The following is a 27,857-nucleotide window of genomic DNA, read 5'->3' as shown; positions in this document are numbered from 1 at the left end:
GAGGGGCTCGCTGCCCCCTCTCCTGAGATGAGAGCAGGCCTGTGGGGAGGCGGGCGGCGCCAAAGGGATGGCTGAGGGGGGGAGGAAGGGGGTCTCAGGGACGGGGTTGGGCTGACGGGATCGATCAAGGGGACACGTTTGAAGCCTGGGCCCTCTGCCCTCCTGCAAAGCAGCCTCCCTGCAAGCCTCTGGTGCCGCCTCAGCCCTGATCTCTGCTCCTCTGGGTCCTGGGCCCAGCCTCCCAGTCATAGCTTTTTCCATCTGCCCCTCTGGTGCCGAGAGGAGGTTTGGGTCCTCACTGGAATAGCCCTCCGTGTCTGATTCTGTTGATACTTTTGTGCCCAGGGGTGCCCGGAAATGGAGCCTCCCCTCCCCCCCCCTGCCCCCATGGCAGGGGACGGGCCCCGCCAGGGTCCAAGGACGGCCCAGGTGTGAGGAGGGGAACATCTCGGCCCGGGGCCCCCTTGACGGGTGGGGACTAGGTTTGGGGCCTGTTTGGGACTCAGTCTCGAGCTCCAGGGCACCCTGGAGCCAGGGAGGGCAAAGGGCAGATGGAATGTCAGAGGTGAGCCCTGTCCTACACCTTCCTCTCTCCCGGGGCAGAGCCCGAACCCAGCCCTCACCTTTTGCGTGAAGACCCATGACCGGCTGTACTACATGGTGGCGCCGTCCGCAGAGGCCATGCGCATCTGGATGGATGTCATCGTCACCGGAGCCGAGGGCTACACTCAGTTCATGAACTGACCACACCAGTCATGGCGTGGGCCTCTGGACCCTCAGGCCAGCCCACCTGCTGCACGGCTCGGCCCCTGGAGAAGAGCCGCAGCCTGGGCCCCAGGCCGCGCAGGAGTGCTCCCAGAGCCCTTGTACAAGCCTTGGTACTGTTCTAAGGAGTGGGTCCTGTGAATGTCTGAGCTCAGGCCCCCTAAAGAACCAGCCAGCAGATAAAAAGTGGGGAGGCTCCCGGGAACTCAGAATTTGCAATAACCCTTCAGGGTCCTGGCCCAGGCTGCGGAACTGGCACAGAGGGGGCCTCAAGCTCTGACCTGGCACCTGCGCTCCCCAGCCTGGGCTCGCTTTCTCAAAGGACAAATGATGGTACCAGAATCTGCCAAAGATCCCCTCTTGCCTCAGCCCCCCGTTGCAGGGGCCTTGGGGGCTGAGGAGAGCCACCTCCGGAGTGGGGGAGCAGCTCAGGCGGTGTACTTCTCAAATCCCACTCCCCCGCAATTTTGTTATTACTTTGTTCAAGGGCCAGAGACCTCAAGTGTCAGCCTTGAGGTCCCAACCCCATCCCCTGATCTCCATAGTGACTGCTTCATCGCCATGGTCACATACCCATGGCTGTGACTCTGTGGCTCCGCCCATGCTTCAACCGTGGGCCCATTTGAGGGTACGTACCGCCATCTCTCCAGCTGGGGGGGGGGAGGGGAAGAGACCAACCCCCCCCCCCAGCCAGCCCCCCAGTCCAGCCCTCTCCTTCCACTCGTGCCTTGCTTAGAGCCAGAAGGGACGAAGCTCGGACATCCAGAGACTGGAGGAGGAGGGAAGCCGCTGGGAGAGGCGGCTGGACGGGTTCTGTACAGGCTAAGTGTCTAACGGGTGGAGGGCTGCTCAGATGCCCCCAGCGGGAACCTGAGCAGGAGAGGAGGCAGCAGAGCGAGAGGACCCTGAGGTCTGGCGGCCCTCCCTTCAGCCTCGGAAGGGTGACAGAAATGGGGAGCAGAGGACCAGGCCACCAGCTGTCTGGCCTCGGCCCTTCATGCCTTAACACTAAGCCCACCTCCCTGCCCACCACTGGGCCATGGCTGCTGGGCCCCGGGCTGGGTGATTTTCAGTATTTGTAAGCATCTCAACAGAACAATAAAGCATTTGGAGTATGTCTGGGAAGCCAGGTTGCATGAGGTATGGGGCTAGAATAGGAGGGTAAGAGAACTAAGTGTCCCCACAGAACAGGACTTACCCCCCTTACTGATGTTCCAGGAGGGACAATGATGTTCCAGGAGGAACAAGGGCCCAACCCATGACTTCTAGGTCCCTCCCCTGACCCCCCTCCAAGGACTGGCTGGGGGTGGGGGATGGAAGATGAAGAGGCAGGCGAAGGTAGGGACTCACGCAGAAGTTTAATGAGGCAGACGGGGCAGGGAGCCCCACCACTGTGGCAGGAGGCAGGAGGCTGAGCGGGAGGCTGAGTAGAAGGGCAGCCATGAGGCGGGGGGGGGGTGCTCCAGGAAAGCTGTCTGGGTCCCCGAGCTCAGCCGGTCACCCTAGCGGTCCAGGAGCATCAGGACCACTCCACTGGTCCAGCCAAAGCCCTCCTGGAGAGAGACAGGGTCAGTGGGGCAAGATCTCTGGGGAAGGCCCCAAATCCTTTTAGGGGCTGTGAGATTCCCCACCCAGAGGCTCGAGAACTGCCCAGCCCCAGGGGTGCAAAGGAGCTCCAGTCAGCCTCCTCCCTGGGGACCCACATACGTGGGAGGAAACAGAGGCCCGGACAGGGGAGGTCATGGCCGGTTGTGGGGACAACACAGCCAGCCCTGGAGTTCCCCGTAGGATGTGGGCCCACTCGCCTGAACGTCATGCCCCCCTCCGCCCCCTGGCTGACCACCGGTGCCGATGTCACACTGGGAACAGCAGGACAGACTCTAAGGTGGGACACCACCCCCAGGCCCCCCACCTCAGCCCTCCAGGGGGAGCAAGAGATGGGAGCCCCTTTGGGAGAAGCTGCTCTGGCCTGCAGCTCTGACCCCTGCAGTGCCCAAGAATGGCCACCGGGCGTCCCCACTGCCCCTGGGCTTGGCGAAGCCTGGCCTCCCCCCAGCTCACCGTGGGGAGGAGCCCAGGAGGCTCTGGGCTCAGGAGCAGCTCACCTCCTCCAACATGGCTGACTTTCGGGAGTAGACCTCAAAGTTGGTTCGGATCCAATTCTGAGCCAGCTGGAAAGCCACTTCCTGGGCCCGAGGTGAAGGAGACTTGGCCAGACCTAGACCCCACCCCAGGCAGGACCCTGAATCTCCTGAGTCCCCTGGGGTGGCCAGAGCCTTACTCTCCTCAAGGAGGGAAAGAGGCCCGGGCCCTAAGACCTCCATCGTGAGTCACACGAAAAGCCAGTGTGCTCCTTCCCCAGGGCCTGGCTTTGGAGAGAGAAAGGAGGGCTGGTTCCCTCTATCAAAGAAAGGTCTGCCGAGTGGGAAGCCATGAGACCAGAAGAGCCAGGGAAAGACCCCACGTGCTTTGTTCACACCTTCCCAGCAGCAGGGGGCGGACCCTCCAGATGCAAGCGGGGGATGGCCCTGGGATATGCCCCATCCCCACCTCCCTACTCCCTACCTCTGATGACCAGGTCCTGCAGGGGGGCCCAGGCATTGGCGAAGTCCCACTGCTGGCCTGTTTTCCGGAGGGAGGTCGGGATCCCGTACCGGTAGGTCAAGATCTGGCTGTCCTAGAAGGTTCCAGACATTTCTAGGACTGTGGGTGGGGGCTGGATGAGGAGCCAAGAGGCTGGGTCCTCCTCAAGCCAGATGGCCCCCTTCCTGGGCTTCTGTCTTTTTAGCTCACAGTTGCCCCCTAGTGGCTCCAGTGGGACCCGCAGGCTCAGACCCAGAGTGGGGGCAGGAGGGGGTGGCTGCCACTTGCCAGAGGTCCCTAGTTCAGACTCAGGGAGAGAGCAGGTGGTCCTGCCCCCAGCATACCAGCCCGCTCTGCTGCCCCCCTCACCTCCAGATACTTTAGGGCCTTGTCCACGGCGTCCAGGTCAGAGAAAGAGCCAGACCAGAGAGGAGTGAGGTTAGATGGGTAAAACTCTAGGTTCTTCTTTCCGTTCTCAAGGTCATAGTCAAACCAGGCCCCTTTCTCTTCATCCCACAGGATGGCTCTCATGGCAGCCAGGCGCTGTTGCAACAGATTTCTGTACTTTGTGGCTTGGATGTCGTTCCCTGGGGTGACACTGTCTTTAGGCTGAACAACTGGGGTGCCTGACCTTGGGTCCCATGCCTCCAAGAAAGAGGTCAACCTTGGCCTCCTCCTGCTGTCCTCCCCAAGGGCTAGAAGTCCTGACACCAAGGGAACATGCAGACCTGGAGCCCATATTTCTGGCCTCTAGGAACTAGGAGTTCCTGAGCTATGGCCCTGCAGGGCTCTCAGGACCCGCACTGGCCTGCTCCCGGGTCCGTCCTAGGAGGGCACTGGCCATGTGTATTTCTCTGGCTCCGACAGGTCCGAGGGCAATTGTTTGGGGAGAGACAATGGAGGGAGTTTGAATGTGTGGACTCAGGTGTCCTCTCACAGACCCTAGTAGTCCCTCCCAGTAAGAAAGGGAGGGTGAGTGGAGAGAGTGGGCTCCATGTGTACTCTTGCCCTAGGGGTGAGGTATGGGGCGGGCTAGGAGGCTGGAGGCCCTTCACTCAGGGTCCTACTTCCAGCTCCACGGCCAAGGCTGAAGTAGGACCCAAGCCGCCCCTCCTGCTGGCTCACCCAGTCTGGAGTAGAAGTTGCTCATCAGCTCCTCTGCCTGGCACAGGAAGGCATTGAGGTCAACAGGCATGAATTTGCTGGTTCGGATGCTGCTGAGAGATGTAGGGTCTGGGCCTCTGACAAGCCACTGTGAAGAGAAGTCCCATCCAGACTCAGCTCCAGCCTTGAGCTCAGCCCACAGAGCCTCCCGGTCCCCTGTGAGGACAAAGCAGCAGGGGAAGGGGGGGCCAGAGCTTGACACCCAACACCAGGCTCCCAGCCCCACCCCGATCCCTGACCTTGTTACTGCTCACCTTCCAGCAATGTGTCTGCCAGCTCAGCATCTTTGCTGTAAGACTCTGGCCTGGAAGATGAAAGTGGGCATCCTGGCACTAGGAGCCCTCTAAGTGCAAGCTGGAGGCTAAGCCATGTTGCTTCAACTGCCCTTGGATTGGCCTTCGTGGGCCCTGGATTGCCCAGGGCTTTCAGTATCAGCATCCGAGAGGCGGGGCTAAGTCATGGCCCTCAGACCAGAGTGAATAACGAGAGACCGAGAGGTTGGCAGGCGGCTCCTTACCTGGGTCCCCCATAAGGGACAGCATAGTGATTCAGGACGTAGCTCTTCCCACCCGAGCTCACAGAGATGCTCCTGTTCTCCATCCAGAAGTCCAATTCCAAGGCTAGGGTCCCGATGTTGTCCCTGGGGTGGAGCCAGGCACCGCCTCAGCCCAGGCACGGCCCCTCAGTCGCACCCTGGGAGGTCCCAGGTAGGGCGGCCTGCGGGGCAGCAGGGGGGCTGGGGGGCCCACCGGAGGAAGGCGGTGTCGTTGGTGTGGGTCACGTAGCGGTCCATCATGAGAGTCAGGAGGGGGGGCTGGCTCCGCTGCAGGTAATACACGCGGGCCCCGTTGGGGACGTGTCCGTAGCTGCCAGGAAGGACGCGGGCTCAGGTGCGTCTGCCCAGCGGCGAAGGCCAAGGCCAATCCAGCGCCACGCCCTTGGCACCCCCTTCTCTGCCCCAGCCTTGAGGGGGCCGCCCCCCCTTACATCCACACCAGGTCCAGGAAGTTCTGCAGCATGCCCTTCACCGTCCCGGGCATCTCAGAGAGGAGCAGCCCCTCCATCACCCAATAGGAGTCCCTGGGGAAACGGACAGCTCGCGCACCGGCCTGTGCACCCGGGCCAGTCAGGGTGCCCCCCTCTGCTCGGGACAGCCCGCTGGCCCCGGGCTCCCCGACTCCCGCCCTGCAGGCCTGGCTGCTCACCAGTAGTAGAACTCCACGAAGCGCCCGCCAGGCACGATGAAGGGGTGTGCTGAGTAGATCAGAGAGAACTGCTCCGGGTGGCTGAGGACCTCTGGCTTCACCTGCAGTCGGGACAGAGGGCACAGGGAGCCCACAGGCCCCGCCGTGTGGAGGCCCTGGCGGCCGGTGCATGCGTTCTGGCTCTGCTGCTGGTCAGCCGTGTGGCTTTGGTCAAGGCCGGAGCCGCCGCAAGCCAGGTCTGCTCGGCCCCACAGGCCGGCCTCTGGAGTCCCTGCTAACTCAGCCCGGCCCTGGCAGGGGCTCACCAGGCAGCGGCCAGTATCAGGACCAGGCAGGGGGACCGTTTCCTCCACTCCCCTTCCGCCATCTCTGCTGCCACCGCCCAGCCAGGCGCAGAGACCCAGGGCCCCCATCCTCTGGGAGGACAGGTGCTGTGCAGCCTTGAGCAAACCACTGCCGTCTCTGAGCCTCAACGGAGAGAAAGTGTCTAAGAGAACGTACTGACCACAGCCCACAATCAGCAGTGGCAACTGTTCCTGAGCAGAGTCCTGACCTGATTAGCCCCGGGAAGAGAGAGCCTAGGTGGGCAGCCTGGAGGTGGCAGGTGGGGGTAGGGGAGGATGGTGAGGGCTTCAGGGAGGAGGTGAGAAGCTAGAAGTAGACATTCCCTTCTCCCCCTCCAGAAATTCTTCCTAGAGAGCTCCATTCAAGGACCCAGTGGGTGGGGGGCTGTCTTCTTAGAAAGTACGTCCCTGTCTGTGCTCTAAGGGCAATGGGGCCCCAAGCTGGCATCCCCCTCTCCCAGCTCCATCCCCTGGGCTGAGACCCAGGAGTGGACACCTTCTTTCCCAGTTTCTTCCAGAGCTGGTGGAGCTGCCCTGCCCAGGCTCGCAGCTTGGGGTCCGAGATCTTCTGCAGGAACTGGAGACCGGAAGAACACGGACCACACAGGGTTCAGGTGGGCAGGCCTGGCCGAAGGGCCCCCTCCTATTTCCTGTCCAGGAGCTACCGGTCCTTCCAGTCCTCAGGAGTCCAGGACTGCAGCTCCTGCCCCACGGCCTGGAAGTGCTCTTGGATGAAAGCCTGCAGCTGCTGCAGGGGGATGCTGTGGTTGTGGGTGGCGGCCAGCTCACCGAAGCACTGCAGAACCTGGTCTGGGGTCCAGGCGGCAAGGAGGGGTCAGGTGGACCCCAGGAGCCCCTCCCTGAGGGAGGCCCCTCTTTGCCTCGTCTTGCCCTCTGTCATCTTTGGTGCAGAAGCTTTAGGAGGTGGGGTCCCCCCTGTGCCTCACCTGGAGCCGAGGACAGTGGCATGTCCACAAACTGCTTGTCATCCCGGTAGAGCCTGGCCATCTGCACTTGGTGCAGGAGCTCCCCGTGGCAGTAAATCTGGCTGCGGACAGTGTCGGGAAGAGGGGCAGGTCAGGTCACCACCATTAGGGGAGAAGACAGGCTCGAGGGTGGGCACGTTCCCTAGCCTGGAGCTATGTGTCAGTGTGCCGGGGAACGTGTGCGCGCCCAGGTGGGGTAGGGGTGTGTAGGTGCTGGGGACATAGCCCACTGAGAACGAGGAGCGCCCTCTGCAGTGAAGGATGTAAACAAGGGCCCGAGCCCACACTGGTTGGTCACTTGGCAGAGTGGACACCCCCTGGACAAAAGGAGAGGACCACTCGGATCAGTGACACATCAGAAGGGGGGACCGACCCTGTGCCGTGGCCCTGGGCGAAACCGACCAGGGGGCTTAGGGCAAAAGCCTGTAAGCTACACCCGGGGGCAACCGCTGAGACCTCGGACCAGGGAATTTGCGGATGCGGCGTGGGATATACATCATTCGGGAGACAGTTACTAGCCTGCCATTGGGCGTTTATGGAAACCTCCTTCTGCCTGGAGGACAGCAGATCTTCCTGTGACCGGAAGTACCAACGGTGTCCTGAGTGATGTCTCTGATGAAGAAGGTGGTGCCTCCAAAGAGTTCCTTCATACGTGGAAAGGGTTTACACAGGAAGCGCTACACGGGGACCTCACGGGCAGGTGGCCTCTTTTCCCGCCGGGTTGCGGGAAGCTCCCGAGGGGTCGCGGGAGGAGCCCTGTGGCAGATCTCCACGACCAACAGAAAGCTACTTGGCCGCCGACGGCAGTGCCAAGGCGGGCGGACAGTATCTCGTTTTGAAGGCTACTGCACTCTGACCAACTGATGGGAATCTTTGAAGAATGTAAGAACAGATCAGCTCAGTGGGCTAAACTGCATGCTCTTTCCCTTGCAGTGATGGAAACATTGACTGTGAAAAGCTCCTATGTTGCTTTTAAGTAGACTCCATGCCCAGCATGGAGTCCAACACGGGGCTTAAACCCACAACCCCGAGATCATGACCTGAGCCGAAATCAAGAGTTGAACGCTTAATTGACTGAGCCACCCAGGCGCCCGTGTTGGGGTGTTTATGGACTCAGGGGCAGGGAAAAACTGGACTAGGAAAGGGGATGCTCTCACGGGGCATGAGCCTCAGAAAATCACTCGGGAAATTCAAGGGGCCCATTAAAGTAGCTTTGCATTCCTGACTGTAGATGAATATGCTTAAAATACTATACTGGAACAGAAGATACTGTGCCAATTGGGTCAGCGCACGGTTCCCACAACGGGCCAAGAGACGTGTCAAATGGACACAGTGCGTAACATGTCACCCTCCGAGTGCTGGCCTGATACAGAACCGGAACAGACAACTGACACATTTGTGGTCTGAAACAGGGAGAGAGAAAAGCAGGAAGGGCAGGCTTACACAGCGTCACAAGCGTGTGCTCACACTCAGCATGGGGTGGGGGCCAAAGGAGGGTGCCCACGGGATAGATTCGTCCACTTTTCTGGGGGATATGAGGAGAGGCTGATGGCAGGACTCTACAGTCCTTTCCCACATCATCTGCACTGACCTTGAGCCTACTAGGACCCGACCTGCCACTGTGGTGTCAGAAGCATGAATGGTCTGTAAGTAAGAGACTGTAGCTCTCTTTTCAAATCCTGATGGGTTGGGTTGTGCCCACGCCCCATGTGGCTAGGTGGGGGCTCACAGTGAATGGGGCTGTGTTGCTCAGTGGTGGGAACAGCCCCCATTCAGGGCTGTGTAACTCTATCCTCTACGGCCCTCACAAGGCTGGTTGTGCTGCCGGCGAGCTACACAAGAGCAGTGGCCAAATCCAACATCCCTTCCAAAGGGGGAAAGTGGAGTGAAAATCAGCGCCACACAGAGAGGAGAAAGGCAGCTGAGGGCAAAGAGATGAACAGGCAGGTATTCAAGGGAAATGGGCAATCTGGCACGCCACGAGTGCCTGGAGGGAGCAAGAGGTTTCCTTGGTCCTTAGCACAATCGTATGGGATGCCTGGAACGGTGGGGCCCTGCACCTGCCGTGCCCAGCCTGCCTCTGGAACCTGACAACGTTGATGGAAGCCAGCAAACAGGGCCGGAGTCACTCTGGGAGACGTTCTGGTCTCAGGATATGACGCTGAGCTAGAGTAACTGTTGACGACTGAAGGCAACCCGAGTGACAGGCCAGCGTCTTTCAAGTTTTTAGATTATACCTACTATGAAGGGTGTCATCTTGGAAGGAATTTCCTGAAACTACTCCCCACTGGGTCTTTGGACTGGGTGGTCTACAACTCTTGGCAGATTAATTGCCCTGTATACAACTATAAACCTTGAAAATCAAATACTTATAGAAAGGCCCCTGATTTTGGGGCACCTGGGTGGCTCAGCCAGTTTAGCATCTTTTTTTTTTAGAGAGAGCGAGCAAGCAAGTGCGAGTGCAGGGAGGGGGCAGAGGGAGAGGGAGAATCTCAAGCAGACTCCATGCTGAGCACATGTGGGGCTCAATCTCATGACCACCCAACTGAGCCACCCAAGCGCCCCAAGCATCTGACTCTTGATCCCAGCTCAAGCCTTGCTCTCAGAGTCATGAGTTCAAGCCCAAAGCTGGGCTCCATGCTGGACGTGGAGCCTGCTTAAAAAATAAAGTCCCCCAATTTTAATGGACAAAACATAGCAGCATGTGCAGTGTGCTATATGTACAAACGCAGATCACCCTTGTTTTTGTGAATAGAAAGCTATTAAACAGAACAGAAAAAATGGGTTGCTTGTTGGATGAAAGCAGTAGGCATCGTGTAGTCCATCCAAATTCCCATGGGGAATAACCCCATCCTGAGATGAGGAAGGCTATGGGAGGCCTCACGGCATATCTCAAAATAAACTGCACCTAGGCGTGACTACCACTTATCTCAGCTTAGTATGGGGGACCCCCACTTCTGGGTACCAAACATGTCTCCCAATGGCATTCGGGCTTTCGGTACCTAATGGAAACAACACTGGACTATGAGACATAAAAGGGCCGGAGGGTGGCTGGGTGGTTCAGAAAGTTGAGCGTCCGACTCTTGATTTCAGCTCAAGTCATGATCTCAGGGTCATGAGATCGAGCCCTGTGTTGAGCTCTGTACTGAGCCTGGAGCCTGCTTAAGATTCTCTCTCCCTCTGCCTCTGCCTTTCTCCCATGTGCTCTCTTTCTCTCTCTCAAAAAAGGGGGGGCCTTGGGGGAGACAGGTCCCCCATTGTGGAACAAACTGGATTTGCTTTTAATGAGGAGAGGCATTCCGAGGAAAAAATATTTATTAGCTAGAACAAGCAGATTAGAAGGAGTTCTCTTCCAGGAGGAAAGTAAAGGCTGGGAGTCAGGCTGGACAATGAGGCTTTAGTGAAATGCGTCAGGCCAAGGCAACAGATAAGGCTGGTTGATGCCAGGGCCCAGCACCCTCAGCCAACAGAGCCTCTTGACTATTTTAATGCTGACAGAAGGCAAAGTAGCCATGAGGCAATGGCCTTCCATACTAGCTACTGAGGCTCAAGAGCCATGCCTGTGGGAATCTTCTGGAACTGCAAACCACGTACTGTGGACACGTGTACTTGAGCCCGACTACAACTGCCCTTGCTCCGGGAACAGCTAAGAAGACACACACTGTTATGCAATCAGCAGGGCCGGAACTATTCTGAATATCACCTGTGCTCTCCCCCAGCAAGGAGGTGAGCCCTGCTACGAACAGCACACAAAAGAGACCAGTCTCCGTGCCAGGCTGCGAGCTGAGACAGGGTGACTAGCTTTCCCTCCAACTGACTCAGAACCCAGAAATAACAAATTATAATTTGTTGTAATAAATAATAAAATCACAGCTACCTGTAATGACGCCTGTCCATAATAATATTTGGAATAAGGGCAAGGTTTGAGTCCACAGGGAATAGCTCTCTAACTCTTCCAGTTTGCTCTGTAATGGAACTCCATTGTACTATGACCATATGTAAATAAGCCATGTGCTAATACCGATAATGATGCCCTGCACATGTTCGGAGGTGGAGTTAAAACCTCCTCAGGGGGCACCTGGTGGTGGCTCAGTCATTAAGCGTCTACCTTTGGCTCAGGTCATGATCCCAGGGTCCTGGGATCGAGTCCCGCATCGGGCTCCTTGTTCAGTGGGGAGCCTGCCTCTCCCTCTGCCTGCCACTCCCCCTGCTTGTGCTCTCTCTCTGACAAATAAATAAAATCTTTAAAAAAATTATTCTCTAAACAACGCCAGTGTATTACCATCTCGCACTACGGCAGATGTAAAGTGGAAAAGGAAGTCAGAATTACTAGAGTCTCCTACAGTCACGATTAGTCTAGTCAGCATCATCTGACCAGAACATCTCCGGACGAGGCCACTCAGGTTTGCAGGCTTCTGTTTGCTCTTGTCAGGCTCCAAAGCCGGAGACGTCTTGGCAGTACATACATTCACCCTTTCAGGCATCTGAAACTAAGAGGCAGCATCCCTTCTTGCTCTGAGCCTCTTTTAAAGTGTTAATGTAACAGTGGATTTCTCCCACTACATTATTATTCGTCCATGTATTCATTTCTTTACCTTCAGCTACTATTTCTCCTTCTCTCCATTTATACCCAAGCTTTTCTAGCTTTGGAAAGGACCTTGCGTTCGGCCACTGGTCCAGACTGCAGCAGCGACGCTAGTCTAGAGAGCCTCCCCGCGGGCCCCTCCGCTCACGCAGAGTGGTATCACGTGCGTTCACTTCGAGCGGGCCATTCCTACCCCTAGGCCTGAGTGAGGCTTGAATACAGCCGCTTTCAGTGACCCCCATTTAGCCAGATGGGGTGAAGCCGCAACGCACCGCATCAGGCTCTTAGGATTCAGACACAGTGGTGTAAGGGTGGAGTTCCATTCTCTTCCCTAGGGGCCATCCCTGCTGCTGACACGTGTGGCTGTGGACTTGGGCCTGGCACCTCTATCGGGCAGAGAAAAGAAGGTTGAAGTGATGTGGGGGAGAAAGAAAAAGTACAGTCGTCCCATCTTCTTCCTCCCACATGGGAAGAACCCCATGGTCATACCAGCCTCCTCTTGCCTAGATTCTCCCAGAAAAGCGGAGCAATCTATCCAGGAGGGACCCTCCTGGGAGCCCCTCATGGTGAGTGTGAGCGCATGCTGGTGAAGCTGCGTCGGCCAGCCCTGCATGTCTGTATCTCCCCGTCTCAGACAGCCAACGTTTCCATGGTCCATTCCAGCTCTCCATCGAACCATGGCTCGGAGGATGAAAGTGAGTTCCCTGGTCTGAAAAAAGGTAACTCAGTGGTCCAAATCGGTGCGGTATCTTCTGGTCTGGTCCTATGACAGTATTTTGAGCATTTACAGCGACACCTAGAGCAGAGTGCGGGCTCCCACCTGGGTCTTACCAGCCAGCTCCACGAGTGTCCTTTCCCCCAGGGAACCTGCCCGGTAGCCCGTCTCTTTTGTTGACAGAACAGCTTATTGGCATTTTGTGCCTCACGGGGTGCAAGGGCCATGCATCTAGATCCAGCCCACCTCTGCACGGCTGCCACCTCCCAATGTCCCATCGGTTCACAACCCCACGTGGCATCCTCACGTGAACACACTGGGATACCCACTTGCTGGCTCTACTTTCCAATCTAGGAAGGGGGTTCTTCTGATGGGCATCAACGTGTTCTACTTTAATGAACTCCTCAAATTCACAGTAATTTCCATAGGACTGTGCCACACATGGGTGATGTCTCTATAGACCACTCTCCCATTGCCCTCCTGCCTGACCACATGGCCAGGATGGTGGCCACCAAGAGTAGATAAAAACCCAAACACAGTAGCAAATAGTATGCAGTTCAGCCCACCGAGCTGATTTGGTGTTTTTTGAGGTTTTTTTTTTAGATTTTATTTATTTATTTGAGAGAGTGAGTGAGCACGAGCAGAGGGAGAAGTAGAGGGAGGAACAGAGAAACAAGCAGACTCCATGCTGAGCCTGACGCGGGGCTAGATCTCACAACCCTGAGATCGTGACCTGAGCCGAAATCAAGGTTGGACGCTTAACCGACTGAGCCACCCAGGCGCCCCTGGTATTATCATCTCTGGTCATAGCGGCAGCCTTCCAGTGCAGTGTGTTCACCTTGGAACGACCATCCATGAACAAAACAGCTCTTTGTTGGTCCATCAAGAGTTGTTTATAGGGCACTGTCCATGTGGCAATAGAATCCATCACTCCTCAGGTGGTTCCAAAGTCAGTTCTAAGGAACGGAGTCTATCTGCTCTCAAACTCACGGAGTTAACTCTACATTCCCCGCCACCCCCCGCAGTCTGCTCCTGCATAAACCATTCCCACTGCATTATGGAACTCTTCGGGGCACTGCCCTCCCTCTTAGATCATTTCTCCAACATCACCCAAGATATTATGGATGTTTCAGGTTTTAAGATTATCTTATATCTTGGGGTGCCTGGGTGGCTCAGTTGGTTAAGCATGTGACTTCAGCTCAGTCCTGACATCAGGGTCCTGGGATTGAGCCCCAAGTCGGGCTCCCTGCTCAGCACGGAGCCTGCTTCTCCCTCTCCTTCTGCACCCCCTAACCCACGGGCTCGTGTGCTCTCTCTTAAATAAATAAAATCTTTTTTAAAAAAGATTATCTTATGTCCTTCAGAGGGGTAGTCTCAATATCTGATAACAAGCTAGTAATTGCCTCTCAAATGGCTATTTTTCTAGTCCAAAGTCTGACAGGCGTGCTGGGAGGGGCCCCAAGGCTTCTGCTCTAAGCCACCCTCTAGGCTCCACAGAAGGATGTGACCTGTGTGACCGCAGGCAATCTTACTAGTGCCCGTTTGGAATGTCTAACACAAGAAGGAGGGGCGCCTGGGTGGCTCAGGTAAGCGTCTGCCTTCGGCTCAGGTCATGGTCCCAGGGTCCTGAGATCGAGCACCCTGTCGGGCTCCCTGGTTGGGGGAGAGCCTCTTCTCCCTCTCCCTCTGGCTGCAGCTCCCCCTCCTTATGCTCTCTCTCCCTCACTCTCTGTCAAATAAATAAATAAAATCTTTAAAAAAAATTTTAAAAATACAAGAAGCAATAGCGTGATGGGCAGATTCACATGCCTTTTGTTTTATGTTACCAGAGACTAGAAACATTCCTCGCTCGGACGCAATGTCCACCCCTGTAACGCATTCAGGCAAAATAGAGGCAATCTCTTCACATGAGAAGTGTTCAAACACCAAAGAAACTTTCACCTCAGCCCCTTTGACCCTGGTGTTCCTAACCGTGGCGTCGCTGACGGGTTTGGGTTTTACAATACTAGATAGAGTAAGTGCTCCCCAGCCAGACGTGATAGCCACTCCTAAAACACATTCGGGGAAAGGAGAAACTAACCCCTTGACATCAAACATTTCTTTATCCTCTCAATCTGACTGTGGCCCCTTTCAGGGCTTCACCCGGGCTTCTGATATCACAGTGCACCAGTCCAGAATCTTCTCTACCCTCTGACCATCTGACTCACATGCCTAACGCTTTGAGTCTCCAGCAGGGGACAGAGTTAAGAGACCCTAAGCTTTTCACCAATCTTTATCTTGATTAAATTGCGGGACCTCTGCCTCAGGAGATGGGAGGTCAAGTTTCTTCTCGTTACCATCTTTGCCTTGCAAAGTTTTTTCCTAATTCCTCCAAAGTAGGGTGGATAAAACAGATTTGTTTAGGTCCCTTGTTTTTTGGGGGGCCTACCGGGGCTCTAATTGGTCCACTAAATTTCTAAGAAGTGCTGCATTAACACCTTTGTTTTGACCCTACCTGCAGCTGCTTTATTCACCCCATTTCTCAATAACTGTTTAAAGATTCTACCCTGCTGGGATGAGCCCATTGGCTCACCCCCTGTCTATCCTATTCTCTTGGAAATTGGTCTAGCCTGGTTCATTATTTGTTTTAGAATCGTTTTTTTCCCTTTGGAAATGGCTCTGAAACTAGTGGCCATACCTCGGGCCAGCCAGGAATGGGATCCTGCCCCCCACATTCCTTAGGCAGGGGCCCCAAGAGGCTGAGGTTTGGACTGGCCAGAACCAAAGCTTGGCCCATCTCTCACTTTCATGTTTGTTATTATAGGATAATAATAACCAGGGATTACATTTTTAGATTTCTTATCATTCTGCATTTTCTTAGGCATCCAGTGAGCCAACATTCTGGGAGCTGGACCCATCATCTCCAGATTCCACTGCTAACCTTCACCTCCAGGAACTGATCACAACACAGCTGCTGTTCCAAACCATGGGTGACCCTGCAGCCATCCAGGAACCAAAGGGTGCTCATCTCCCGTCCTTTCATCTTGCTTTCCCCGGGCCACATGCCCCAGCCAGGCAAGGTCCTTCCAGCAAATCACACATTTTCTGACAACCGCTGCAGCACTACAGTCCACTCTTGGTACTAACCAATGAACTCAGGCCATGGGCACGGTCCCCAAGACGGCCCTCGTTCCAGCCAGCAGGGGTCAGTTCGGGGGGGCCCCAAACCACACCCACTTCTGACCAACTGGCTACAAATTGGGAGGTTCCCCCAAACCCATCAGGTTCAATAATGTGCTGACTCACAGAAGGACCGAGGGCCACCCAGCATCACTCAGACTTAGAGACCTGGAGACTGAGTAACTAAGTACTCCACGCCTCTGTCACGAGCCCCAGTGACAACCCTGAACTCGAGGCCCGGGTGAGCTTCTTGGTTGGCCATACCTCATGCATGATGTCATACATGTTGCTGGAAAAGGTAAGTTCTATTCATACAAATCCACTGGAAGAGGACAAATGGAGCTGGTGTTTCTTCTCTCCTGGACTCTGTGCCTTTTACCTTTCCTGATTTTAGTCCATAGCCCTTCACTGGAATAAATGTAACCCCGGATGTAACTATTTGGTGAGTAGTCAATCACTGGAGCTGGGGGTGGTCTTACCAACCCCGGACATAGTCTTCTTTCCATACTTTTGGAAACCCGCCTCGTGCTTGACAAAACTCTTGATCACACAGCCACTCCGAAATCCTTATTACAACTGCTCAGAACAAAATCTATGAATCATCCCTGGGTAATCCCTTTCCCTTCACATTCCTCGATCATCAGCAAGTCCTATCAGCACCCCCTGCAAAATACATCCCATCCGGAACCACTTCTCACCTTTCTGGTCCTGCCACTGACACCTGAGCCCTGGTCCTCGTCTCTCCCCTGGCCTGTTCCCACCTCTGTCCTGGCCACAGAGGCCTTCTTCCTTGAATCATGACCTCAGAGGCTTTGCACTTCAGTTCCCCTGCCTGGACGGGCTTCCAGATCTGCACAGAGATGATGGTTGCTTCCACGGTTCAGCTCCACTGTCTCCTCCGCAGACATCTTCCCTCTCCATCCCATCTGAGACACCCTCTACTCACCCGGAGCGGCTCCCTCATTGCATCTGATTTTTAGCTATGCTTCTATCAGTATTTTCCTTGCTAATTGCGTAAGTTCCCCGAAGATAGGGACCTTGTTTCTCTCGCTCCCTGCTGCAGCCCAAGGGACATAGTGAGAGCTCAAGAAACCCATTTAAATGAGAAATGGATGATGCCCTGTGAGCCCAAGAAGCAGGACAGTCTCACTTATCTGTCTTATTTGGAGATGGAAACTATGGCTCTGGAAAGAGGTTTGACTTGGCTCTTGGTCACCGAGGTCAGAGGTTAAACTCAGGAGCACTTTTCGGGCCCTGACACTGCCTCTCACCTCCAAGCTGGGGAGACTGGAAACCCGGCAGAAAGTTTCCCAGAACAACGGGAGGAGAGCCCCACACAGTTTGAGGAGGAGCTTGGAGCCAGGGGTGGACGGAGGGATGGAGGGCACTGGAAGGTTGGCACCTGGATCAGGAGGCAGCCCCCTCTTTCCCCAGCACTGGAGGTCCGGTGTCCGGCACAGAGCCTGCTACACCAGGAAAGCTAATTCCCTTCCCTCCTCTTCCCTCCTCTTCCCTCCCAAGGGCTGAACCCCCAGCGCCTGAGATCTCATCCCAACCTCCGGACCCCGACCTTCCTGCCCCAGCCCCAGTTGCCTTCCCCACTCCTACCTGTCACAGGGTGGGGGCAGGGCACCCTGGGACCCCAGCCCCAACAGAAGCAGCAAGCACAGCTCCTGGGTCTTTCCCTGCATGGTGGCTGTGGCCGTGGCCCAGGAGTCAGCCCTGGCACCTCTCGCTTGCAGGGGCACAGCCTGATTCACCCGCCTACCTGAGGCAGCCAAAGTCCATGTGTGGGGCGTGGCCACCTGAGGGGCTGGATGCCAGGTCTGTGCACTGCACCTTGCCACTCCTGCGCTCAGATTGCAGAGGCCAACTCCTGCCCCCACCTCGTACTTGTTCTCCTTTGTTTTCTTCATCTCTGCAGGTGCCGCCGGCACGGGCCCTTCCCTCAGAGTCATGTGGTGGGGTGGCAGCGGAGGCAGCGGGCACAGGCATGTCAGGGGCACATCTGTGACCCAGATGCCAGTTGTTCAGCCCCAAGATCACCACTGCAGAGAGTTACCTTTTCCTCTGACATTTCAAACAGAACGGCTCAGGTTTCTGTCCCAGCCATGGTGCGTGGCCGGGGCACATGAGGATGCTGCAGCAGTGTGGGCAGACTGATGGCTCAGGCCTGAAATGGCACGGGGGCGGGGGGGGGGGGATGTGCGCGGTAAGGGGTGCGCTGTGAACTGGTCACCACCCGAGATTTCGTGACTGTGTGACCTTTCCTTTACGACTCAGGCTTGCTGTCTACACCCAAGCAGGGTCTGCCACAGGACAAGATGGCCCTGCCCTCCCCACCGGAAAGGTCACCTCTGCCCTGTTTGCCCCCCTCCTTGCGGACACCCCTGCCTCCAGATGCTACACACTTCCTTCCTTTTTTGTGTATTTAGTCTAAATTCAATTACATAACATATAGTATATTATTGGCTTCAGAGGTAGTGGTCGGTGATTCACCAGTTGCACATACCACCCAGTGCTCGTTCCATCACGTGCCCTCCTTAAATGCCTGTCACCCAATTACTCCATCCCCCCAGCCCTCTCCTCTCCGGGAACCCTCAGTTTGTTTCCTAGACTTAGGAATCTCTTATGGTTTGCTTCCCTCTCTATTTTCATCTTATTTTTCCCTCTCTTCTCCTATGATCCTGTTTTGTTTCTTAAATTCCACATGAGTGAAACCATATAATTGTCCTTCTCTTATTTTGCTTAGCATAATTCCCTCCAGTTCCATCCACAGCATTGCAAATGGTAAGATTTCATTTTTTGATGGCTGAGTAATATGCCACTGTACGTATATATGTGGGTGTACACATATGTGAGTGTGCGTGTACACACACGGTATCTTCTTTATCCATTCCTCTGTCAATAGACATCTGGGCTCTTTCCATGGTTCGGCTACTGTGGACATGGCTGCTATGAACACTGGGGTGCCGGTGCCTCTTTGAGTCACTATCTTTGTATCCTTTGGGTAAATAGTGCAATTGCTGGATCATAGGGTAGTTCTATTTTTGACTTTTTGAGGAACCTCCATACTGTTTTCCAGAGTGGCTGCACCAGCTTGCGTTCCCACCGGCAGGGTAAGAAGGTTCCCCTTCCTCCGCATCCCCGCCAACATCTGTTGTTTCCTGACTTGTTAATTTTAGCCATTCTGACCCGTGTGAGGTGGTATCTCAATGTGGTTTTGATTTGTATTTCCCTGATGCTGAGTGATGTGGAGCATTTTTTCATGTGTCTGTTGGCCATTTGGATGTCTGCTTTGGAGAAATGTCTGTTCATGTCTTCTGCCCCTTTCCTGCCTGGATTATTTGTTCTTTGGGTGTAGAGTTTGATAAGCTCTTTATAGATCTTGGATACTAGCTCTTTTTTTTTTTTTTTTTAAAGATTTTATTTATTTATTTGACAGAGAGAGACACAGTGAGAGAGGGAACACAAGCAGGGGGAGTAGGGGAGGGAGAAGCAGGCTTCCCGCTGAGCAGGGAGCCCGATGCGGGGCTCGATTCCAAGACCCTGGGATCATGACCTGAGCCGAAGGCAGACGCTTAACGACTGAGCCACCCAGGCGCCCCGGATACTAGCTCTTTATCTGATATGTCATTTGCAAATATCTTCTCCCATTCTGTAGGTTGTCTTTTGGTTTTGTCGACTGTTTCCTTTGCTGTGTAAAAGCTTTTTATCTTGATGAAGTCCCACTAGTTCATTTTTACTTTTGTTTCCCTTGCCTTTGGAGACGTGTCTACCAAGAAGTTGCTGCGGCCAAGGTCAAGAGGTTGCTGCCTGTGTTCTCCTCTAGGATTTTGATGGATTCCTGTCTCACATTTAGGTCTTTCATCCATTTTGAGTCTATTTTTGTGTGTGGTGTAAGGAAATGGTCCAGGTTCATTCTTCTGCATGTGGCTGTCCAAACCTCCCAATACCATTTGTTGAAGAGACTTTTTTTCCATTGCATATTCTTTCCTGCTTTGTCAAAGATTAATTGACTACAGAGTTGAGGGTTCATTTCTGGGGTTTCTATTCTATTCCATTGATCTATGTGTTTGTTTTTGTGCCAATACCATACTGTCTCGATGATTACGGCTTTGTAATACAGCTTGAAGTCCAGAATTGTGATGCCACCAGCTTTGCTTTTCTTTTTCAACATTCCTCTGGCTACTCAGGGTCTTTTCTGGTTCCATACAAATTTTAGGATTATTTGTTCCAGCTCTGTGAAAACTGTTGATGGTATTTTGATAGGGATTGCACTGAATGTGTAGATTGCTCTATGGTAACATAAACATTTTAACAATATTTGTTCTTTTGATCCATGAGCATCCTTCCTTTTTAAAAATGTTTCTTGTGGTTGAATGGATATCACATAAAATCTGCCATTTCATCCATTTTAAATTACAGAATTCATTTACATTATATTCATAGTATTTCCCAACTATCACCACTATTTTCAAAATGTTTAAAAAAAAAGATTTATTTTAGGGGCGCCTGTGTGGCTCAGTCATTAAGTGTCTGCCTTCCGCTCAGGTCATGATCCCAGGGTCCTGGGATCGAGCCCCGCATCGGGCTCCTTGCTCAGAGGGAAGTCTGCTTCTCCCTCTCCCCCTGCTTGCTGTCAATAAATTAAAAAAATCTTAAAAAAAAGATTTTGGGAGGGGGGAAAGAGTGCACGTACACAAGTGGGAGGGGCAGAGGGAGAAGAAGAGAGGATCCTAAGGCGGCTCGGCTGAGAATGGAGCCTGATGAGGGGCTCAATCTCACTACCCTGAGATTACAACCTGAGCCGAAAGCAAGAGTCAGATGGATGCCTAACCAAATGCAGCACCCAGGCACCCCATCAAAACTTTTATCATCCCAAAGATACATTCTATAACATCAAGCAGTAAGTCCTCAGTCCTCTCTCCCCACGGCCCCTGGAAACCACTATTCTACCTTCCGTGTCTATGAATTTACCTAGTCTTGATACTTCATGTAAGTGGAATCATACAATTTGTGTCCCTCTGTGACTTTTGCCGTGTTCAGTGTAGAAGTCTTTCATCTCCTTGGGTAAGTTTATTCCTAGGTATTTTATTTATTAGATGTTTGCACATGTGATGGCTTCTTAAATTTCCTTTTCAGATTTTTCTTGGCAGGTATATAGAAATGCAACTGATTTTTGAGTATTAATCTTCTGCCTGCAACTTTGCTGAATCTATTTATCAGACCCAGCTTTCCTGTGGATCTTTCAGGATTTTCTATACATCGAATCACGTCATCTGTGAATAAATTCTTCCTTTCTAATTTGAACGCCTTTTCTTTTCTTTCTTTCTTTTTGTCCTGTTGCTTCAGCTAGAACTTCTGGTACGGTGTTGAACAGCTGAGGTGAAAGTAGACATCCTTGTCTCATTCCTAATTTTAAGGAGAAAGCTTCCAGTCTTTCACCATTGTGATACTACATGTGAGTTTTTCATTAATTCCCTAAATTGCTCTGAAGAAGTTCCCTTTTATTGCTAGTTTTTAGAATGTTTTTGTCATGAAAGTGTGTTGGGTTTAGTCAAATACCTTTTCTGCATCAATAATCGTGTAGAGTTTTTTTCCTCTGTTCTATTAATGCAGTGCATTACACTAATTTTCTTCTGTTGAGCCATCCTTGCATTCTTAGGATAAATCTCACTTGCATGGTGTATAACTCTTTTACTAAGCCATTGGATTTGGTTTGCTAGTATTTTGGTGAGGATTTTTGCATCACATACATAAATAATTTTCTTGTGAGATCTTTATATAGCATAAGCATCAGGTATTGTTGGCTTCATAGGAGGTGTTAGGAAGTGTTTCATCCTATTTTGGAAGAGTTTGAAAAGGATTGGGGTTGACTCTTCTTTATTTTTATTATTTTTTATTTTATTTGAGAAAGAGAACAAGTGAAGGGGAGAGGCAGAACGAGAGGGAGAAGCAAGCTCCCCACTGAAGGCTTGATCCCAAGACCCTGAGCCAAGGATGTTTAACCAACTGAGCCACCCAGGTACCCCTTTGACTCTTCTTTAGATGTGTGGTAGAGTTGGCCAATGAAGATGTTGGTCTTGGACTGTATTAGGATTCTCCAGAGAAACAGATACAATAGAATGTGTGTGGAGAGAGAGACTGAGAGTTATCTTTAAATTTTTGATTACGTGATTGTGGAGGTTCACAAGTCCAAAATCTGCAAACTAGGTCAGCAGGCTGGAGACCCAGAGAAGTCTAAGGCAGTCTGTTGGGCAGAATTCCCTCGTCTTCTGGGGAGGTCAGTGTTTTTCTATTAAGGATTTCAACTGATTGGAGGAGGTCCACTCACAACATGGAGGGTATGAAGTGAATAAAGGAAAATCTCATTTCAAAATATAGTTGGGAAGTCCTGAAGGTGGCATGCTCACAGAGGTACCACTCTTCAAAGCTAATTTTCTGCATCCCAGCAGAAGGAAAGGTTTCTCTCTTTGCCCAGCAACCCAGCCAATGAGAACCACCACAGCTCAGCCAATGAGAAGTGACTACAACCACAAATTCTTGCTCTGTTTGGAATGGAGTTTCACTCCAAACTGCCCCTCTCAACTTCCTTCTTTCCTCTATAAAAGAACACTCCTCCTCCTCTGTTGTCTGGACTTGCCTATGGTTTGCATGCCCTGAATTGCAATTCCTCTGCTATTTCCAAATAAACTCATTTTCCTGTAAGCTAATTGGCTATTTTTATTAAGGTGACAAGGCTAATTTACTCAGAAGTCTCCTGATTTAAGGGTTAATCTAATCTAAAAATACCTTCCTAGAAACATCTACAATAATTTTTGACTAAATATTGTGTTACCAGGGTGCCTGGATGGCTCAGTCGTTAGGCATCTGCCTTCAGCTCAGGTCATGGTCCCAGGGTCCTGGGATCGAGCCCCACATCGGGCTCCCTGCTCGGCGGGAAGCCTGCTTCTCCCTCTCCCACTCCCCCTGCTTCTGTTCCCTCTCTCGCTGTGTCTCTGTCAAATAAATAAAATCTTTTAAAAAATTAAAAAAAAATATTGTGTTACCTTGGCCTAGCCAAGCTGATACATAAAATTAACCATCACATGGAGTTTTCATTGTTGGGTGGTTTTTTATTATAACCTCGTTATAAATCTGTTGAGATTTTCTATTTCTTCTTGCATCTATTTGGTAATTTGTGTGTTCCTAGGAATTTGTACATTTTGTAGTGGTTATCCAATGTTCTCAGTTTTCTCTATTTTTATAAGGTCTGTAGTAGTGTCTCCATTTTCTTTCTTCCTTTCTTTTTCTTTCTTTAGATTTTATTTATCTGACAGAGAGAGACAGGGAGAGCAGGAACACAAGCAGGAGGAGTGGGAGAGGGAGAAGCAGGCTTCCCGCCGAGCAGGGAGCCCGATGCGGGATTCGATCCCAGGACCCCGGGATCATGACCTGAGCGGAAAGCAGACGCTTAATGACTGAGCCACCCAGGCGCCCCACCATTTTCATTTCTGATTTTATTTGTACCTTCTTTGGCCTTTGTCAATTTTTTTCCATAGCTAAAGATCTATTTTCTTGGGGCGCCTCGGTGGTTAAGTGTCTGCCTTCTGCTCAGGTCCTGTTCTCAGGGTCCTGGGATCAGCCCTGGATCGGGCTCCCTGCTCAGTGCAGAGTCTGCTTCTCCCTTTCCCTCTGCTGCTCTCTCTGCTTGTACTTTCGGTCAAATAAATAAAATCTAAAAAGAGAAATTTAAAAATACAGATCTATTCTTTTTTTCCAAAGAAACTTTTGATTTGATTTTTCTCTCTTGATTTTCTATTCTCCATATTATTTCCTTATGCTCAATCTTTCTTTACTCTTCTGCTAGCTTTGGGTTTAGCTTGCTTTCCTCTATTTCTCAAGGTATAAAGACGGTTATTTATTTAAGATCTTTTGTAATGTAAACACTCCTGTAAATTTCCCTCTGAGAACTGCCTTTGCTGCATCCCATAAATTTTGGTATATTGTCTCCTTGTTTTCATTCATCTGTAAGTATTTTCTCATTTCCCTTCTTTGTGATTTCTTCTTTTGACTCTCTGGTTGCTTAAAAGTGTGTCAATTTCCACATTTTCCAGTTTTCCTTCTGTTATTTATTACTAGCTTCATTCCATTATGGTTGGAGAAGATACTTTCTATAATTTCAATCTTTTAAAATTTACTGAGACTTGTTTTGTGGCCTAACATATGATCTACCCTGGAGAATGTTCTATGTGCACTTGAAAAGAATTATGTATTCTACTGTTGCTGGGTACGGAATTCTATATATATTAGGTCTAATTGTTTTATGGTGCTGGTCTTCTCTTTCCTTTATGATCTTCTGTCTAGATGTTCTATCCATGAAAGCGGCACCGAAAGCTCCAATTAGTAACACAGAACGCCCAATCCCTTCAATTCTCTCAACTTTTATATTCTCACCCTGGGAGGACAGTGGTCTTTGCAGGGCTCCCTTCCTCTCTGCCCACATAAAGCTCACAAAATAAGTGCCAGTATTCCTGCACTGTTTTCCAAAGTACCCAGGGGCATAAGATGATCTAGACTAGTATGTTCAAATTTGGACTTTTTTGAAAGGTAGTTCAGGGAGGCGGTGTTTCATCCCACCTCCCTGTCCTCCTTCCCAGCACTTGGGGCCCACTGTAGCTGGGACACCAGGTCTGGGTGAAATTTAGTATTTGTACACCCCTCGACAGAACAATAAAGCATTTGGACTACATGTTTGGGAGGCCAGGTTACATGGGGTATGGGATTGTGTCCCCACAAAACAGGACATCCCCCTTACTGATGTTCCGGGAGGGACAATGATGTTCCAGGAGGAACAAGGGCCCAACCCATGACTTCTAGGTCCCTCCCCTGACCCCCCTCCAAGGACTGGCTGGGGGTGGGGGATGGAAGATGAAGAGGCAGGCGAAGGTAGGGACTCACGCAGAAGTTTAATGAGGCAGACGGGGCAGGGAGCCCCACCACTGTGGCAGGAGGCAGGAGGCTGAGCGGGAGGCTGAGTAGAAGGGCAGCCGTGAGGCGGGGGGGGGGGGTGCTCCAGGAAAGCTGTCTGGGTCCCCGAGCTCAGCCGGTCACCCTAGCGGTCCAGGAGCATCAGGACCACTCCACTGGTCCAGCCAAAGCCCTCCTGGAGAGAGACAGGGTCAGTGGGGCAAGATCTCTGGGGAAGGCCCCAAATCCTTTTAGGGGCTGTGAGATTCCCCACCCAGAGGCTCGAGAACTGCCCAGCCCCAGGGGTGCAAAGGAGCTCCAGTCAGCCTCCTCCCTGGGGACCCACATACGTGGGAGGAAACAGAGGCCCGGACAGGGGAGGTCATGGCCGGTTGTGGGGACAACACAGCCAGCCCTGGAGTTCCCCGTAGGATGTGGGCCCACTCGCCTGAACGTCATGCCCCCCTCCGCCCCCTGGCTGACCACCGGTGCCGATGTCACACTGGGAACAGCAGGACAGACTCTAAGGTGGGACACCACCCCCAGGCCCCCCACCTCAGCCCTCCAGGGGGAGCAAGAGATGGGAGCCCCTTTGGGAGAAGCTGCTCTGGCCTGCAGCTCTGACCCCTGCAGTGCCCAAGAATGGCCACCGGGCGTCCCCACTGCCCCTGGGCTTGGCGAAGCCTGGCCTCCCCCCAGCTCACCGTGGGGAGGAGCCCAGGAGGCTCTGGGCTCAGGAGCAGCTCACCTCCTCCAACATGGCTGACTTTCGGGAGTAGACCTCAAAGTTGGTTCGGATCCAATTCTGAGCCAGCTGGAAAGCCACTTCCTGGGCCCGAGGTGAAGGAGACTTGGCCAGACCTAGACCCCACCCCAGGCAGGACCCTGAATCTCCTGAGTCCCCTGGGGTGGCCAGAGCCTTACTCTCCTCAAGGAGGGAAAGAGGCCCGGGCCCTAAGACCTCCATCGTGAGTCACACGAAAAGCCAGTGTGCTCCTTCCCCAGGGCCTGGCTTTGGAGAGAGAAAGGAGGGCTGGTTCCCTCTATCAAAGAAAGGTCTGCCGAGTGGGAAGCCATGAGACCAGAAGAGCCAGGGAAAGACCCCACGTGCTTTGTTCACACCTTCCCAGCAGCAGGGGGCGGACCCTCCAGATGCAAGCGGGGGATGGCCCTGGGATATGCCGCATCCCCACCTCCCTACTCCCTACCTCTGATGACCAGGTCCTGCAGGGGGGCCCAGGCATTGGCGAAGTCCCACTGCTGGCCTGTTTTCCGGAGGGAGGTCGGGATCCCGTACCGGTAGGTCAAGATCTGGCTGTCCTAGAAGGTTCCAGACATTTCTAGGACTGTGGGTGGGGGCTGGATGAGGAGCCAAGAGGCTGGGTCCTCCTCAAGCCAGATGGCCCCCTTCCTGGGCTTCTGTCTTTTTAGCTCACAGTTGCCCCCTAGTGGCTCCAGTGGGACCCGCAGGCTCAGACCCAGAGTGGGGGCAGGAGGGGGTGGCTGCCACTTGCCAGAGGTCCCTAGTTCAGACTCAGGGAGAGAGCAGGTGGTCCTGCCCCCAGCATACCAGCCCGCTCTGCTGCCCCCCTCACCTCCAGATACTTTAGGGCCTTGTCCACGGCGTCCAGGAGTAGCAGCTGTTCCCCAAACAGGTGTGGCTGAATGGGTACAAATCCCAAGTCCTTCCCTGTTCCAGGTCATAGTCAAGCCAGGCACCTTTCTCCTAGTTTCATAGGTAGCCTTCAAAAACAGCCCAGCACAGGGGCGCCTGCGTGGCTCAGTTGGTTAAGCCACTGCCTTCGGCTCAGGTCATGATCCTGGAGTCCCGGGATCGAGTCCTGCATTGGGATCCCTGCTCAGCAGGGAATCCGCTTCTCCCTCTGACCCTTCCCCCTCTTATGTGCTCTCTCTCTCTCAAATACATAAATAATCTTAAAAAAAAAAAACAGCCCAGCACTATTTCTGCAAATTCCAGTAATTCATGGCTTTGGAGGCATACTCTGAGGTGAAACTAGGTTTAGACAGAAGGCCCCAACCCTGTATCCTACTGCAGCTCTCTAGAAAGAAACTCAGGGGGGTAGGGGCAGGGGGGTTAGAAGTGAAAGTACTTCTAATTCTTCACCTCTTCCCCGAAGCCCTCAACAGCCTCTTCCCTGGCACACCCAGCCTGTCCTGCCACCTCCAGGCTACTCCGACCTGCCTCTTACACCAGTGGTAACTGTTCACTCCCCAGCGGGGCTCTCTGTTCCCTGAGCTAACCGGGCCAAACCTCTGCTTGGGAATAACTGCCACTGCTGATAGTGACCTGTGCTCAACAGTCTGTTAGACACTTCCGCCCTTTGTCTCAGGCTCAGAGAGGGCAGTGGTTTGCACAAGGCTGCACAGCATCTGTCCTCCCAGGCAGGCCTCAGGGCCCTGGCACCTGCCGGCACAGAGTGGTGCTCCAGGCTCCTTCCTAGCTCGGGCCGCTTCCTCACCCAGCCAGCCCCACAGGAACAAAGCCAAGCTCTGTTCCACTACCCCCCTCAAAATAACTGACAGCTGACCCCTCTCCCTCTGACACCACACTCACTGGTACAGAACCAGGAGACAATGAACGGAGAAAATACCTGGCAGGGGCGCAGAGCAAGCCCCACTGTGGTCCTACAGTTGCGCTCCCGACACCACGATCATGTACGTCTGCCTCACTGGGCAAACGGTTTAGGGTTAAAAATAACCTTACAAATAAAACTGCCAGGTATTTCGCCAACAAAAATGGGTTAATTTAGGAACAGCAGAGAACTGCAATACAGAAGGAAGAAACTACCGGAAAACCCTGGACAAGGCCGCACAACCCCGGAGAGTTGCGCTCTTTTATGGAGGAGAGGGGGATGTTGGGAAGGCTGTTATAAACAAAAAGCCCATTGGAGTAAACTGGGAGTTCTGAGTACAGTAGCTTTTTTTTTTTTTTAAGATTTTATTTATTTATTTGAGAGAGAGAGAGAATGAGAGAGAGAGCGAGCGAGCACATGAGAGGGGGAAGGGTCAGAGGGAGAAGCAGACTCCCTGCTGAGCAGGGAGCCCGATGCGGGACTCGATCCTCAGACTCCAGGATCATGACCCGAGCCGAAAGCAGTCGCTTAACCAACTGAGCCACCCAGGCGCCCCGAGTACAGTAGCTTTTCATTGGCTGAGCTGTGGCTGCCTCTCATTGGCTGGGCTGTTGCTGGGGCGGAAGAAACCTTCCCCTCTCGCTGGGATAATAAGGTAGCGTCCACCTGCAAGTTTGGGTCTGCAATTGACGAAGAGTGGTGGGGTCGGAGAGCTTCACCTGCCGGCCTCCCGACTCCATTCTAAATGAAGTTTCCTTTCATTAACTTTCACACTCCACACCTGGGCCAGAGGATGGGGGCCCTG

The 27,857-nt window shown here is 53.0% G+C and overlaps 2 protein-coding genes across 2 annotated transcripts in view; one reads left to right on the top strand and one right to left on the bottom strand.

Moving 5' to 3' along the window:
- The window catches only part of PHLDB1 (pleckstrin homology like domain family B member 1), a 42,701-nt gene extending 40,819 nt beyond the window's left edge, over nt 1-1,882 (top strand). The window contains exon 28 of the mRNA XM_088018156.1: nt 604-1,882. Within this exon, the coding sequence (XP_087874282.1) occupies nt 604-744 (141 nt within the window). The 3' untranslated portion in view covers nt 745-1,882. The remainder of the gene's footprint in view (nt 1-603) is intronic.
- Nucleotides 1,615-27,792, bottom strand: LOC114211413 (trehalase). Its single transcript, XM_028105982.2, is given in 21 exon segments — nt 1,615-1,635; nt 2,155-2,223; nt 2,226-2,318; nt 2,571-2,624; nt 2,871-2,983; nt 3,331-3,442; nt 3,718-3,935; nt 4,474-4,668; nt 4,767-4,816; nt 5,030-5,152; nt 5,262-5,378; nt 5,500-5,592; nt 5,718-5,818; nt 6,558-6,648; nt 6,730-6,871; nt 7,009-7,109; nt 7,346-7,434; nt 25,207-25,319; nt 25,667-25,778; nt 26,054-26,098; nt 27,772-27,792. Coding segments are annotated over 21 exon segments (2,073 nt in total).
- Nucleotides 27,793-27,857: the final 65 nt, after the last annotated feature.

This window comes from Eumetopias jubatus, unplaced genomic scaffold (genome assembly GCF_037043125.1).
Source record: "Eumetopias jubatus isolate StellerSeaLion01/CBP00866 unplaced genomic scaffold, mEumJub1_p1.0 scaffold_13, whole genome shotgun sequence".
Taxonomy (NCBI): Eukaryota; Metazoa; Chordata; class Mammalia; order Carnivora; family Otariidae; genus Eumetopias; species Eumetopias jubatus.
The sequence above is the reverse complement of the archived record's forward strand: the minus strand, read 5'-3'. Positions and strand labels throughout refer to the sequence as shown.